The sequence below is a fragment of the Austrofundulus limnaeus genome, unplaced genomic scaffold, assembly GCF_001266775.1.
Source record: "Austrofundulus limnaeus strain Quisiro unplaced genomic scaffold, Austrofundulus_limnaeus-1.0 Scaffold3, whole genome shotgun sequence".
NCBI lineage: Eukaryota > Metazoa > Chordata > Actinopteri > Cyprinodontiformes > Rivulidae > Austrofundulus > Austrofundulus limnaeus.
The window spans coordinates 6,949,337-6,966,794 of NW_013952405.1; the positions used below are offsets into that span (position 1 = coordinate 6,949,337).

At 38.9% G+C, this 17,458-nt stretch overlaps 2 protein-coding genes across 2 annotated transcripts in view; both read right to left on the minus strand.

Annotated features, from left to right (window-relative positions):
* Positions 1-1,546, minus strand: part of slc25a33 (solute carrier family 25 member 33) — an 8,681-nt gene extending 7,135 nt beyond the window's left edge. Inside the window, exon 1 of the mRNA XM_014020325.1 lies at positions 1,337-1,546. Within this exon, the coding sequence (XP_013875779.1) occupies positions 1,337-1,377 (41 nt within the window). The 5' untranslated portion in view covers positions 1,378-1,546. The remainder of the gene's footprint in view (positions 1-1,336) is intronic.
* A 2,474-nt stretch (positions 1,547-4,020) lies between these two features.
* Positions 4,021-17,458, minus strand: part of spsb1 (splA/ryanodine receptor domain and SOCS box containing 1) — a gene marked incomplete in the record, with an annotated part of 27,928 nt that continues 14,490 nt past the window's right edge. Inside the window, 2 exon segments of the mRNA XM_014020348.1 lie at positions 4,021-5,486; positions 7,718-8,593. Of these exon segments, the coding sequence (XP_013875802.1) occupies positions 5,359-5,486; positions 7,718-8,411 (822 nt within the window).

A 17,458-nucleotide genomic window follows, 5' to 3' on the forward strand; every position in this document is an offset into this window, starting at 1 on the left:
TTGATGTTTCGGGACCCCACTTTGGGTCCCGACCCCAACTTTGGGAAACACTGGATTAGACTACATCTTTATACAGAGTCACATCTGAAGGACAGCCAAACATCTTACGAAAGGAACACATAAACCTAATATTTATTATGCTGATCTGTGCATATGCTCAATAAGAAACTTTTTTTAAATATTTCCTGAACACCCAGACACAGCTATGTTACTGTGGGCACAAGTTGCAGTTCTGAAAAATACGTGTGGCATAAACACATTCATGTAAAAGTTTAAATGATAAAACAGAAGAAATTTAGACAACTTCAATTGCTTTTCTGCTTCAAGGTTACAACTTATACRTTTCCTAATTTCAGACTAGTTAAACCTGTGTCCTTCAAGGTCAGACAAAACAGTCTTTCCCCTCCACCATGTTTTTTTACTGCACACGTGTTGGCTTTCTTCTATGACCGCAGTTTACAAAGCATTAACTGTACTGAATGACACATTTGTGTTTTAGTTTTTAGTATGTTTAAAGTAGTTTATAGCAAGACTGATTTTGTTGTCTAAATCTGATTTGTGAAAGTCCTGTTCCCATAAGATTAACAACGCAACAACCGATAAACCCTAAACCATAAAAATGTAGCTTTTATTAAAATATTCTGGAATAAATCCACGTAATAATACATTATCAGAWGTACATAAATAATATAAATTGGTAGGGTATCGACTTGTGACCCCACAGTTAACGGGTTCATTGTTATGTAACAGTGAAGGACATCCAGATGCTAACAGCTAACTCTTATACCCGTGACTAAAGCCAGTCAGTGACGACGGCAGACAAGGCCTATCCTAGATTTTGAAACATACACAGTTACTTTTAAAACGCGTTAATTAAAGCATAAAGCAGTCACTCCCAACAAGGAGCCACCCGACACTATATCTACAAGAAACGGTGTTAGCCTGCTAGCTAGCTGCGGCGATAACAGATTAGCAGACTTCCGCGTGGAAGAAATCCTGAAGCCGGCCGGTCTTTGTCCAGCACGACCTGACCAAGGCCGGGAWACGTTATTATTTAGCACACAAAACGTAGCGTTTCTTCCCCGGTTTGTGTAATTCAAACAACAATTAGTCTAACGCGAAATAATCGTCTGAAAGCTCGCGCCGCGCTAACACGAGCTAGCCCTCACAAGATTTATTGGCCGGATGCTCGAAAATGTTATAAACGCGATTAATTAAAATTTAAGAATATTTGCTTAGAAAAGACAGCCCGCTAATTATGTTTGATAWTTGTTTTCAAATTAAATTAAATGTCAGTAATTATTTAACGTTAGCATAGTGATAGTCAGTGACTTACCCCCCGGCGAAGAGATGCAGCAGCGTGTCTTTTTGAAACATTTTAGTTCTTTTTTTCTTTTGTCTAAGCAGCCACCATGATTTTTACTAGCTTTGTGTTAAAAACCGCGTTCAGCCAAAATGAAAGACCGAGTGACTCAGTGTTCCGAAGCTCATTAGGGTCCTCCTCTGCTTCGCACGACACCGGCCGGTGAAGCGCCTCCTTTGGGCGTCTGTCTTTATGAACGTGAGGAGTAGATCCGCGAGGTGACGTAAGAGCGCATGACGTCATTACGTCAAAGGGCCGGACGGGGGTGTTGTCCGTGACGGGAACACATGCGCCACGCCACCTTGTCCTTTTGCAGAAAGTTGCCCACACTCCAAACACTAACTAACTAACTAACTAACTAACTAAATAAATAAATAAATAAATAACGACCGAAGAAGTCTTTGGAACTACTAAACTTTACCAGTTCAGGGACCAAAAAAAAAAAAAAAAAACAAGCACACTGAACACAACACAGAATTATCAACAAAATAATATTTGTCTAATTAATCTAAGTTTTTACCTTTAATGCAGTTTTGTTGTTACTTTACATATTCATCCTTCTTTGTTTAATTCTGCATGTTATCTGCACTAGCTGGTTCATATTCCAAGCAATTAATTTTTCAATGTCAAATTCAGAATTTTTTTCTCCAAGCATGTTTTTACTGTACTGTTTTATTTTCCCCACATGAGAAATGGATCAGCAAGCATTTTCAAGTTACAAGATTTGCAGTTTTGTTTAATCTTACATTGTATCAGTTTATATTTTACTTATAAGTACTATAGAAATTTCCAGCCCCGTAACGGCCTTCTTTGATTCATGAAAAATAATGCTGCAAGGCTAATCACACTCCACTGGAGTACACATTGAACCGTGAGCTTATCTCTTCTCCTGTTGACGTATTAGCTTTGAGTTCTTCCATTAATCTGTTTGTCTACCTGGAATTACTTTGGAAACAAGCTGAAAAGCAAAAGAAAAACAGCATAGTTTAAAAAAAAACAGTAAAATTACTAATCAACAAAAACTAGAATTATGACTAAAAACTTAACTACTGAATGCTATCAAAGACAAAACTTCAAATCAGCCAACTTTCCATGCAGTTCAATCTACAGGTACGCAACCTTGATAACAACTTGTTTGTGCAGTGAGAACATCTGAGTCATGACAAAAACAATTTTGTCAGTGTTTGTTTGAAACTGTAACAGTGTATTTTGTCACAACGTATTGACATGAAAACAGACACCGGGAATTATTTTATGTCAAGTTCAGAATTTTGTTTATTTTCTTTACATGTTTACTATTTTAACTGAGCCAGCAAAACAGTGTCCCCTTKTACATAACAAGCTATCGGTGTTAATTTCGTCAGCCGTGCCCAACATGACCCATCTAATTTAAGCCTGCGTAAATGATCTAACATCTAAAACTGTGTACCACTCCTCTGCTTCGGTTTTAACTTGCTTCCTCGTGTCTCTGATGCATGTTTCAGAGACACGTAGTTCTGACTCCAGCACGTCTTCATTTATTTAACCAAAGAAAAACAGGGAAATCATGGTCACCTCAGTGGCTGCAAAACAAACCCAAATCATCATCCTGCCACTACCATGCTTAACTGCGCTGGTGGTTTTGTGCTGATATGCTTGATTTTAAAGAAACATGATGGTGCATTATGGGTAAGCATCTCTATTTTAGGTTTTGTTTGTCCATCATCACAAAACCGTTCATTAAGATATAACTTTAAAAATATGTTATCCTGCCATGTACGTTTTGGAAAGAGTTTTTATTTCCACTTTTTGACTTTCTGAACATAGGTTCTGAAAACTTGTAATGAATATTAAAGTGAAGTTTAAACAAGTGTTTGTTATCCACTGCAGATATAGGGATTTTTAGTTTTAAAAGATGACAAGCATCACATAATACTCACGACTTACAAAATAAAAGCCTAGTATTGCCTTTCATAATCATTTAAAACTAAAGTCATTTTATATTGGGGAAAGTGAGAGCATTTTAGAGGTTTTGGTAAAAACTGTGTGATCACATGCACTATTGAGACCTTAGAAGATAATCGAAATGATTATCCATACAACATTTTAGCTGAGCTATAGCAGCAGTTCAGCATCACTTAATGGAAAATGTTGAAGTCAGACAGGTTAGACAACACAGGTTGTTTTATCAGTTTCCCTGTTTTGACAGTTGTCATCTTTGATAAATGAGATGCACTAAAAGGARTCAAACAGCATTTAAAAACAAACGTTGAGTTGAAACAGGATTTTGATTCTTCCCTAAAAGTATCAATGTATTACCAGTTCATTTTAATAAACCACCCTCAAAAAAGAAGCAAAAATTTGTAATTTACTGCAGGAATAACATTTCTGCTTTTTCTACAGACATATCGAACTGTTGTAAAATAAAACCCAAGTCTTAAATTAAAGCCTAGTTTTGATGTTTAGAAACCTGTCAAGACATTGCTTAAAAAATAACTTAAGACAAACCTTTGCAATGGAACGTGTAAAACATGCTGCAGGTCGTTTTTAGTTAAAAAAAAGTTTGAACAAAATGTTACATATCAATACAAATTGTTGCCCTAGATCAAGTTAACAGAATACCTGAGCAGGACTGGTTAAATGACAAGTCTGACTACAACAGTTCAGGAATGCACAGATAATTTGAAATAAACTTTAATAGATACTTAGAAACAAATCTACAACAAGGAATACAAATCTGGTGGAAGTTGCAAGCAAAAACAAACAAAAAGRRAAAAAAAAGGAACGTGTAGCACTGTATCCACATCCAACTGAGTGCTGAATGTGCATCACTTATAAACATTTAAAACCTTTTCCGTAAGATTAGGATATGGCATTTGACAAAAGGTTGGYAGTCTGGCCTTCTTTCGGTACATTTGTGCAGCACTTTGTAGATTGTCGTTTTTACGGTGCTTTAAAACCAACGTTTGCAAGTTCCAACGCAGACCACTTCCCAAATCCCCAGTCCATCTGTTACATTTCATAAACACAAATGTTAACGGTTCTCAGGTATCTCACCAGTAATTACACTGGTTCTTTTCGTTCCTCTGGTTTAATATGTGCAAACCAGTGCTCATTGGAGAGACTCTGGGAGTTTAAAAACACTTGACCTCAACAGCATACGGTTGAAATCTACTCCACTTTTAAAAAAAAAAAGTGACAAAAAGTCTATAAAAGAAACAAAAAAAGGACGCGTTTGTTGGGAATTTTCCTGCAGATGCATGCTACAAATAATCACAGTGACATTATCTTTCTGTTAAAGAATGCTGATGTTGAGACGGGACACTTCCACGTCACACAGAAACCTGATGGTGCGGTGAGTGGTCGGTGCTGCTCTTCAGCTGCTTCAGTGCATCCACACCGCACTGAAAAGCTCTCTGTGGAACAGTCAGCATCTCTCTTCTGTGTAAGATCCATTTAAAACTCTTTTCTAAAAACAGGGTTTTATTACATATAACGCTCAATTTGAGACGAAGCACTGTTGCCATTGAGTGTGCTGCCACCTTGTGGTCTGACAATAGCAGTGCACGACCGTGTCAACATTAAAAGTTCAGTGTTCACCTCAGAATTGCCATAGCATATTTAAATTCGAAGGCTACACGAAAGGAATGCATAAATGAACAGGTTTGGAGGTCAAAGAGGCACTGACCACTTATGCCAAATGAACCTTCAAACTGGAGGTGGCTGTCAGGGCGTCGACTGGATCAGCGTGTGCATAGTGCTCAGTGATTCCTGATTATTATTACTTGTTTTTTTGTTTGTTTGTTTTTTTACAAAGTTAGAGAATACAGTCGCAATAAGATATTGAAAACAAGAAACGCAAAAGGAGTCTACCCACTGCCRGTGAAGTGTACATGCTGAATCAGCGCTGGAGGTTTGAATAATGCTGCCAAACGGGTTAAACCCAAGAACGATCCCAGAGAAACACAAGAAAGAAACAAAAGGAGGGTTGAGTGTTGTGACAGTCAGCGTTGTCGTCATTGGTAGAGCAGGTAGTTCTTGAGAGACGCCGGCAGGGGTAGTCTATGGATTTCACTCAGACGGTCTCTTCCTAAGGCCACCCTTACTGAACGTCGACACAGGTCCATCAGTGACAGGGGTTCAGCTAGAGACAGAAGAGAGAGGGGGTGAGGACAGTTTGAAACGGCAGTCTTGTTTCAAATGTGTGCACACATCTGATTTTAAATTATTTWAAAAAAAGGTAGTGGATATAAATTGATCCCTATTTAAAAAAGGCAGAGACAAAACAAAATGAATTGGAGAAACACATTTCTTACATGACTTGTAACTGATGATTAGGAGGAAGAGTTGAGCACGAGTTAACACACACACACACATACACACAAAGCTTCAAGGGTTTAGTCACACTGAGGTGCTGCATTTGAACAACCAAATCTTGCAGGACTAATTCAGATTGGACATGAAACTAGATTATTGTCATATCAAGCTGAAGCTGTCTTGCTKTGTGTGAGTATGTTGTCATCTGTGCTGCTTCTCTTGAAACAAGACAGAAAGTAGGTCAAGGAATCTGAGCTGAACATAAAAATCTAATGAGCACAGTGCAAAAGGGACAGTTTGATAAAAACTTCTGTTTCTCCACTGAACCCTCATGTTTTCACTAGGGATGCACGATAACTTGTGTTARTGCATTATCTGTTTTGAACTTGTGGAATGACTCTTTTGTTTAAATCTGARATCAGTGTTAAAGGTCTTTTTTATAATTAATGTGCCTTATTTAAAATAAATGGCCATTTGAGAAATTGTCTTGTTTGATATACTTTAAGAAATGTTTGTTTGCTWAGAGTTTATTTCAAATAATATAATTTAGTGTCTTTTTTTTTTTTTGGTTTTGTTTAATTATGTTATGATCTTACCCATTTTGGACTAGTCTCATCCCCTGGCATGTTATCAGTTATTATCGGTTATCGGCCGTTAGAAGGAGAAAGTTTTCAATATCAGTTCTTAAAATAAGTTACTTTTTTTTTTTTTTTTTGGTTTTGTTTAATTATGTTATGATCTTACCCATTTTGGACTAGTCTCATCCCCTGGCATGTTATCAGTTATCGGCCGTTAGGAGAAAGTTATCTGTATTGGTTCTTAAAATAAGTTAGATTCAAAGTACATTTGTTTTTAATATTATTAATATGAWTTAAAACATTTTTCTACCTGAAACAATGCTTCTGAGAGTGTGAATACATTACGACCGCATCATACTTACAGGAAGACACACAGAGAGGTAGCGGCTGTTCAGCATGGTAAACCGTAGCTATCAAGGAGATACTGTAAAAGCGTCGGTATTTAGTGAGGGTTAATGACTGGTTGGCATCATTTCCATCATTWAATTGCTTGAGWTCTGTGTCCTCTCTGGCAATTTGTTTGGATTTGTCAAAAGCCTCAGCAATGATTTAAGTCCCTATGAGTTCTTGCACGCTAGCTTGTTGTTGTTAGCATTTTAGCAGAACGGACTTTGTGCTGCGTTCAGGAGGTAACAGACTTTACATGTTCTCAAAYTGGGAGTAGTTCYGACCTTTTTATGTTTATAATTATAAAGTTTGTGTGCGTAATACACAGGGTTGATTGGTAAAATAAGTCATTTTAATAATTCTTAAAATGACTGGTTGTTTTTCAGCACGGAGTTTTCTAATTATTTTTCTAGTAAGAARGTWATTTTTTCTGACGCCACTTGAACGTTGCTCGGGTCRTGCCGGATGGGAAGCGGCTTTACCAAAAAGGATAAAAATAAAGGWGCGCACTCACCGCCGCACTGGCAAACATATACATATATTATCGGTTCTGTTTGTTATGATATCGGACCGATAAGTACGACGTCATAATTTCCTGATATCGGGCCGATAACTATCGTGCACCCCTAGTTTTCACCAATGTCTAACCATAATTTATTTGTAGTTACTAAACATTAATCTCTGGGAGTGAAAGCAGCTTGTTTTAAGACACATTAGTATTTATTGTGAAGCTTCTTAATCTCGTTAAACAAGCAGTCAAAGTACAGTTACTGAGCGATCTCTATTTAGTGTTACTGTACTTTTCTTTAAATAAATTAAATTTTAGACCTTTAAAGCAGCAGGTAAAAGACACATTTGTTGATGTCTATGTGGTTTAAACGRCATAGCAAGAATAAGGATAATCTGGTGTTATGACGCATCATTTTACATAACAGTCAGTCATACAAATAAAACAAAAGCTGCTTTGCTAAAATGTGTCCTGTTTCGATGTAAGAACAAAGCGTTATATTTTCTTTACTTTGTAAATAAATAAGTTAMATATCTTAACAGCTCATGAAAAACATTTTTCAAACTATTAAAATCTTATACTTACGGTCAAGTCCATTTATGTACCGGATTCTTATTTCACAGTGTCCCCACACGGCGCTCACCACTGGGTACAGCTTCTTGCCTTTCAGTCCTCTAAACGCCACACCAAGATAATGTCCATCCACTATGTAACCAAGAGTCCCCTCATCCATGTCCAGCACTACTAAGAGGGAATCTGGGATTATGAAGGTGTCGTCTGGTTCGAGGAAGGCCGGGTAGGTTTTTCCTGGCAGATTTTTGCCATCGTGGTAGAGTTTACTTCTGCACAAGTCCCAGCCCCAGGACTCTGCGTTGCTTCCTACCAAAGCGGTGTAGCCCACAGAGTGCAGCGGGGCGTCACTTGTAGCCACCCCAACAACCGCATGCGTGCCCCTCTGTCGCATCGCCCAGCTGATCTCCCACACGTGCAGTCCCCTTGTATAGCCAACGCGCGCCCTGATGGCGTCCGTGCTCTGCGCCACGGGGTGCCTGTGAAACACCAGCTTGTTGTCGTCCTTGACAAACACGTTGAGGGAGCGGTCGTTATTGTTCCACGAGTGCTGCACCTGGACATCCAGGCTGGCAGGCGGCATGTCCAGGAGCAGATCCAGTCGAGACGGCTTGGTGTGACTCAGGGCCTGCAGCTCCACCGTCAGGGGGCTGAATGCCGGATCCCGCATGTCAATGGTTTTAATGCCACCCGGGACTTTCTGCCCCATGCTCCAGGTGGTTCTAGCAGCTCCTCCTTCCTCCGCCTCTTTTTCCTCCCCCCCTCCTAAAAAACAAACGGGGGGAGTAGAYGGCCTCAGACCTTCTCCACCGTGCTCCTGTAGCCTGAGATGCRAGTGGATCGTCCTGGGTCTAAGGCAGGCCACCAAGGTGAGAGGAGTTATGTTTAGGGCCTACCTACCTAAAGAGTACAAAAAGCACAAAAAACAACTTCATCAAATTATGTCCTAATTTAGACTCATCAAATCCGTACCAACCTAACAGATACATTATGGTACGTCAGCAGTAATGACATTATCATTTCCTGGACGTACATGTACACATTTAACAAGAAGCTCAGTACAGTTTTAACTACTTAAATGGTAGATAAATGATTAGCCTCAGGCCTGTGAGAGGCTTTTAAAGTGCCTTTGTTCTCATGTGATTCTCAGAGTAGTAAAAAAACAACACAATGTTCTCAATCCTACATACAAACACAAACATACAGCAGATTTACACTGATGCTAGAAAACATGTCCCGATTTTCTAAAGTATTTAAGAGAGCTTGTAAAGTTATAACTGTATCAGAATTCATTCACCTCCTAATTTAATTCAGTGTTGAGTTGTACTTTTGAAAAACATGTCTGTGTCACCTTGTTTTCTTTTCCATCACTTCGCTGTAATGTCAAGCCAACCAAGACAGACAAGATCAACAAGTTTCTGTTACCTTGTAAAATGTCTGTTAGATAGGAAAGATTACAGTAAGTATAATAATAGATTGGATTATAGACTGAATGAGGTGGTCTGGCTGAAATTAAACATTTAATAAAAAGATTTTATTTAATGTAAACACAGTCCTTATAAACGTGTCCAAATTTAGTTACAGATCTGTTTTAAATGCTCTAATAGTGTTGAGTTTAGGTTTGAGTGTTGCGGGAAGTCGCAGAACATTTTTATGGTTGAATTAATCAAAAACAGACAAAAATTTGAGAAATTGTCCCGAGTTTTACCACAAACACACACACACACACAGTGGTGATTTAATTATTTACCACTACCAGAGCAGATTAACATTCACTCTAATAAAACTCTCAACTTGTGCTTTAAAGTTGGAAGATTTGGGACTTCTTTCTCAGAAAGCAAACAAAGAGGCAAGACAAATTGAATTTGTGTGATTTCTCAGATGACATCACAGATGTCAGCCTACAAACATGCTCGCAATACATTTTCATTAAACATATGAAGCATTAAAAACACACGTTTACCAAATGTCAGACCAATTAAGTGTTGTAAAGCTTGTCATCTATAACACCATAACTAATACATGTATTTTGCCATAATACAGCTTAAAGTAACAATCCCTGATCACTGGTACAGGTGGTTTGACTCAGATTGCAGCAATCAAAAAAAGTCACATATTCATAAAAAGTAGATATAAATTTATTAACTATTTTAATAACTATTTTCTACAATTTGAGCAACTTTCATGACAATCTGTTGACCCAAAAGTTGTTTCTGAAGCCTCAGAATTGGGACGATCTGATCGGGTCATCCTGAAAAATTTGTCTTAACATTCCACTAAAATTTCCAAAATGTCCTATTTCTCTATCAATTATAACAAAGCTGGTATTATTCTCCTTGTCTTTTTTTTTAGCTTCATCCAGTAAAGAGTTTTAATATAATCTAGATCCCCCCGCCCACATAGAGTGCACAAACATTTTTTAAAATGTTATCATGTTGTGCTTCTTGAACACTTCTTGATAAACCAGTGATAAGGAATGATAACATGATGACCTGCGTCTATTACTCATCTAGTGCCTGTTATAAAATGCTTGACATACTGACCCAGGTAAACTTAAGAAATGCTGCCATGTAGTTGTTTTTAGGCATGTTTGGTGATCTTTAATAATAAAAAAAGACACAAACAACGGGAAATTATTGGGTCACAGCTATGCTGAGGAAGAAATATTTTCATGTCCACAAAAATGTTAAAAGCCTGATGAATATTGCATAAATTACTGAACCTATTACAATATATCACAGCTGTAATGGAGCACTTATACTGTTTTATTAATGAGGAATCAGACTATTAAATATCATACACTAAGGTTTAATAAAAAAGGAACTGCACCCAAGATGACTCAGTGATAATTCTGTTCTTTTATGGCAACAACTCATTTTATTCAGATAGCACTGATCATCCAAATGTAAAGCAGGGTTTGGTGGTGCAGGTGTCACTGCTGCTCTTTGGTCATCCTGTTCCTGACTGCACAGCTGCAACACTGCAGGTAGTGTTGTGTAATGTGGAAAATCGTGCTGCTGGGAAGGCCACTCTTAATTAAATTGTAGACAAGAGTTCATTGAGCACGTCTTGGCCCTTCTTCTAATGCAAGTAAACAACCGTTTAAATGGGTCATGTCTCCTCAGTGATTGGAAAACAGGAGGGTAGAAAAAGCCAGCGGCGGGTGGCCAGCATCTGAATGTAAACAATCTCCTTTTCAATGCCTGTCTGGCATTCAGGGAGAGTGAAACATGTTCATTTGCACAGCCTTTGAGCCAAAACTTTTCAATCCAACACACACACACACACACACACACACACACACACACACACACACACACACACACACACACACACACACACACACACACACACACACACGTCAAAACTAACAGAAGGTGGGGGAAAAGCTCCTCCCATATCTACCTTGTATTTTAAACAAACAACTGTTAGAAGAATAAAAAGGTGTATTGGGGAAAAAAAACGTGTTTGAGGCTAATAGCCAGGTCTGGGCTGGTTGAGGTTCCTGGGGGCCCCAGTTGCTTTAAACGCTCATTAAAATGCAGGAGGAAGGGTTCTGGATTTGCTGAGCCAAGGAAACACTTGTTTCTCATGTAAGGCTCAATTTTAGCCYAGGCCTACCTGAATTTAACCTGAAAAACATATAGGGTTCATGTTTTACCCAAACATAGAATCATATCTTCAGTTTAAAACACAAATCTGTAGTCCATTTGCTTTCACTTACTATTTACTTTAATGAGGTGCTGTGAGAGTATTTAAACCATGTGAAAAACATCTTGTCACCCTGACCTTGTTGATATATTTTTGTTAAGTCAGCTTTGAGGTTCTGGAGGCAGCTGTTTGTAGTGTTGCTGAGCAGTTTTGTGTGAAACAGATGTGGATCTAATCACTTATTTGGTCTATAATTTACTGGTTAAACGTGACGTAAACACCACTTCAGTTTTGTACTTCCCGTTTAAATCTGACTCAGAACTTAGAGACGAACACAGATCTACATTTTGAAACAGGCCAGGACGAATTTTGCTTTTTACATGAACAAAAAGTCGCCGAAACTTTTATAAAAACCCAAACCGTGTTAGCTTCTCGCTGCGGGACAGCGCGTGAGCATCTGTAGGCCGCGCGTGAGCTCGTCAGGTTAGCCCGGATTGTAAAATGTAGCCAGAAGCTAACCGCGCTGAACTCCGGGTTCGGTAAACTCCTCCACACGGCGGATAAAGCGTCCTCTGAGCTTAGCGTCGACGCTTGCATTTACCCGAACGAAACTGGACTTTTTCCCCTTTTCTTTTTACCAGAAGACAAAACACGGGACCGCGTCGGTGCGTTAGCATAAACAAGCAGCGCGATGTGGCTAATAGTAGAGAGGGAGACAAAAACAAAAAATAAATAATAAAAAACGGGACGTTTGGTGGAAGAAAGCGAACGAAACGTTCATCAGCACTTGTTTTTGATATCAAACATGATGCTAAGACGAAGACTAAAAAGCAAAACAAACGATATAAAAGGGAGCGTAGAGGAAACATACCTTGATTTGTGAGGCGGTGAAGCAGCAGTCGGAGGACGACACCGGGTCTTTTTTCTTCTTTTTTTCCCTTTCTAGTTCCCCCCTTTTCTTTTCCCGTATTGTCGCACCTTTCTGTCGTTTGTGCCCGGACATGAATTGGGTGAAATGATGATGATGATGATGATGATGACGGTCCTACCGTCGCGCGCGTCACGTGGTCAAACGCTCCCAGCTGCTTCAGCAGATTAGGACCTCCCAGGAAACACACTGTTTCTTTCTGTTTGCTCAGAAACGTGCAGCTGGTAAAATAATCGGTGCAAACATTTCTCACCACATGACGACGAATTTAATTCAATCGTTTGCGAGTGCTTCTTCCTATTTTTAAACGCTCCAATTATGTGTTTACACTAAACTAAGCTATTTAAATTTGTAGAGGCAAGCACACACAACTAAACTTTTCATGTGACATTTGTTTAAACTTCCAAATGTATATGTTTATTTAACATAAATTAGTTAAAGCATGTGGTTCTTAAGACTAATAACACAAAACAAACTATGTACTAATATGGGATAAGCCAAAATTACTATTAATAAATGGGGGAAGGCAATACAGTCATGGCCAATATTGTCACATTTGCTTTTTTTAAAGATGAACCTTGAAACAGAGCAGATGACACAACCATAAAATAATAATGGCTCGAAATTCCAGAAGAGATGTGTAATACAGGGATTCATAATTCTGTCACTTCTTGTATTATTTATTCCAAATTATTGAGTCTTACAGATTGTTACAAAATCAACTAATGTTCTTGATTTTTCTGAAAATACTTTTTTAAACACAATGAAGTCTAACCTGTATGTAATCTCTGGTGGTTTTTATTTACTTTAACCTAATCAATCAATAAATAAAAAAACAATAAGTAATCATTTATTTTCTTTGTCTTACTTCTTATTCTAGAGGACACATGTTGGTGATAAAAACCAACAGCAGCAGCACCAGTAAATCACAACAGTTCCCACACCGACCTCAGCCCGACCCTTTTGTCTTTTAACTTATGGCGTTAGTGAACGGCAATCGTCTACGTGAGCCGCTGCTGTTCAGTTAGTCACAATCACATTTCTGTTTGACACGGGGAACACCTGGGAACATCCAGATCATCCTTCTCACAGCACTTCATGTTCAACCAGTCAGCTGACTCAGCCGCTTCTAATCTGTCCAACTGATACCGCAACAAACAGAACTTCTTTACAGCAATTTTCATTCATGAGTGCAACAGTGATGTTAGCATTTCGGTGAATAATAATCATCAGCTCTCATTTATTTTTACTTTGTACACCTGACACTGACTGTAAACCCTGAAAACCTCTGCAGAAAATTTCAGGTGAATTCTGAGGGGGAAAACTTGGACACTGTTGCCATCTAGTGGACTCTCTTAAACACACACTTTCTTCTGAGCTGTAGCTTCATGCTGAGCTTGTACCACAGACCCTTGGAAACACTCAGAATTAATGTTTAGCTCTTTAAAGAATCACAGTATGCAAGTGGGGTGTGTGTGCTTTCATTAAATGCTGAGAGTTGAATTAATGGGAGTTCGAATGCTGAATGAACTTCCTCCTCTATTCGGCCCTTTTACCCTCAGCCGTGGTTGGTTTTTGCATTTGTCATGTGAATTCTCTGTGACGGGGACCGGAATTAAAAAGACCTTTGAAAATGACCTTATTTGTCCAATGTGCAATGCTTCTGAAGGTAACTCGTCTCAGTTTACATCCTCTGGTGAGGAACATAGCTCGGCGCCTTGAATTACCTTCCACTCAGCTCATCTCCCGGTGAAAATCCCATTTTCCCCCCGTGCGGAGATGGTGCAATGTGCTGAGCTTGGTGATATCTCAGGACCACTCCACAGCAGAGGAGGGGCGAACAGACATGCTTACTGCCTCCCTTTTAGAAACCATCATTTCAGCAGGATCAATAGTACGTCCCACTCCACGGCTGGCAGGGTGCGCTGCCTTTACAGAGTGTGGAGGATTGTGGTGTGTGTTTGTGTGTGTGTGTGTGTGTGTGGGTGGGTGGGTGCATGGATAGCTGCAACCAAGGCAAGTCCAAGCAACGCAGGCAGTCAAGGTGAATGATCGCATGCTGCGTCAGACACTCTGCTGCTCACTTGCTCCCAGATGCAGTTTCTACAGAAGACCAGGGGGTGGATGCTGTCTTCAGCTGGTGGAGGCAGTTGCAGGCAACAAAATGATGAACTGGTTCAACTGTACAGAACTTCATGTTCTGAGCTTTAGTGTCCAAACCGACTCACAAACGCCCAAAGAGATAAATAAAGACGGTGTAGGTCCCTGCTGCACATGTCCGTTTTAACGTCTGCCTTTTTGAACCCTTTGACTGTGTCGGAGGTTGAGCATTTAGGCGGACGCTGGAGGTGAGAAGATATCTTATGTTTCAGTGTTTCGCTTGCAATATAAGACCTGCAGAGTTCAGCTCTGTGAAGGAGAAAACCTTACGCAGCAACAAAAATAATCTTTACTGGTTCCTGATGTCACTGAGGATTTCATTTATTCCAGGAATACTCACTAAAGTCTTATTTGTTCCATAAATGTCATACTTATCATTTTATGGTCAACAGCATAAACTAGTAATCTTTTTTTAATTAGTATCCTTCTTCAAATGAACACAGAAATGTGTTTCCCAGTATTTTTACTCAAATTCTTATTCGTCAAATCAAATGGACCAAGACTTTATATTTTCATTCCTAATGACGCAAAAAGAAAGGTAGCTGCAAATATTCACTTTTGTGGAAGAATTTTTTTTATCTCAGCTGATTTAAAATATTTGATAAACTATGAATAACATTATAATGTATTTGTTTTGAATGGAATTACTAAAACAATAACACCTAAATTATATCTGCGACAAAGACAAAACAGTAATTAAAGTAGTTTACGCTCACTCATTAACTTTTTTTCTTCACATGTGTATCAGTGCATTTAGCAGTTCTTGTATTTGTGTGACTGAGGGGAGCTTTTGCTGGTTTAGAGTAAAAAGCGCATCAGTTAAGGGAGGTGAACCACTGCAGGGCAGAGGGATGTGGACGGGACAGGATGTGGTGCAGTACGAGCATCCCCCCACTGCTCAGATCGCTGCTCATTTGTCAAGTCGCCCGCAGACTTGAATGGTGCATTGCTGCTGAAACACAGAGAGGCAATCAGCAGTAGAGCAGCTCACCTCATCCAACTAGGAGGGGTCCCAGGTGGACGAGCGCCTTTTTGGACCGTATGCAGATAAGACTCTTTTCTTCCACAAATTATCCTCCGAAAGAATGTTTGGCTGATCACAGATTTTTGTTATATCTTCTGATTTTTCTTTCTAATAAAAAACTACAGTAAATTAATCAAATTAAAGCAAAAAAGCCTTAAAAAAAACTGTTACGATGAGTTTGAAGTCACAGGAGTAATGTGGACAGAAAGAAACCAGGATGCCGGATGACCCGTCCCACACTCTGAGGTGGAGGTTCTCCTCTGTGTCCACAAAGTTTTCACATCAAGCTCATCAATAACATCGACAACATGTTCTCTGGTCGGACTCAATGGATAATCGAGCCAAACATAACCACGGTCATAAAAAGAAATAAAAAAAAGTTCACTATTGCCCGTTCATTCACTTCAAGCTGTAGGCACTAAATTTCAGATTCAAAGCAAAAACACAACTTCAAAACACAAAAGTCATTTACAATAATAACAATTATTAAAGTTATTAAAAATCTACCCTTTCTGTTCCTCTACCCATCAGAAATACAGTGTTTTAAACTAACACCACTGGTACCAAAGATTTTTCTCAAAATATTCCTGGAAAAAAAACTACATTTTTAATGCACTAAACACAAATCACAAAGAGAAACAAGTCAATAACCACTAATCATTAAAAAAATGGATCACAAATGAATAATCTTTGTACAGTTTTTAATTTTATAGTCAATAATGAAGCGCGAGAAAATAGATTCCATTTGATTTGAACAAATCTAGGAGTGACTTTAAAAAATGTCTTGCACACCAGAATATATTTCCACTTGAGGGCAAGTATTGACGCAACATTAAAATGTAAGTGGTTAAATATGAATGAAAAGTAGGCGCCGTGCTGATTGAGAACCTTACTGGGATTGTGACAAACCCACAAACATCAGGAATTAGACATTAATTTAAACTTATTCATAGTGTTCTGTGGACAAAATCTTTTAGTTCAGGAAGTTATAATTTCTAACAAAAAATGGACATTTGTTTTGTGTTGCATTCAAAAGGATTTTAGAATAAATGCTTTTTTATTAATGCTTTTTTATAATTGACGCATCTCTATTTTAGGGATCAACATTCTGACTGGGAAGTTGGACAGCTCTTAAAAAACACAACAACTCTGCTTCTGTGGTTGACCTTAAATGTGTGTACAGAATATCCATCCATCCTGTTCTGGGTCACTGGGAGCTGGTGTCTGTCTCCAGCGGTCATTAAGCCAGAGGCAGGTTCAACACGGACAAAATGTCCAGGATGGAAATATTCTATATTTCATCCACACTCGGTTCCTCCCATCTTGCTCATTTTCTTGATGAAAACAGCTCCCGTGTCAGGAATCAGCCGCCCTGAGCTGCTGCAGCTACTGAACTGCTTCATGAACACACGGGCGTCAGTAGGTCATCGTGGAGAAGCTGCTGTGATCTATTTTGTCCGCCTGCACTGTACCTGATTCTGATGGTGTGAAACGGCCGTGGTGAATGTAGGCCGGGAGTCAACGCTTCTCTCCAGATGACACAAGCTGATGTGGAGGGTGTGCTCCAAGAACCTCAACACAACGCAGCGAGGAAGATGGGACTAAAACAAGCAGCTCGTCGTTTGAATCGCAGAAATTAAATAACAGAGTTAGGATTTGGTTCTAAGGTTTCTAATCAACTCAAAGCAGCTATTGTCTGACATTAACTCATCATGTGTTAAAGTGCTATTAAGCCATGAAAAATAATACTCATAAGGAATAATGTACAGTGGTTTGTACTGAGATTAGATTACACACAGGTGGACACTTTTGAGTCATTAGCAGTCATCAGGCAACTTCTGAATGCAATTGGTTGCACTCAGGGAAAAGGGGCTGAATACTTTTGCACGTCGCACTTTTCAGTTTTTTATTTGTAAAAAATGTTTTGATTCATGTAAAATTTTGCTTCCACTTCACAATTGTAAACCACTTTGTGTTGGTCTTTCACATTAAA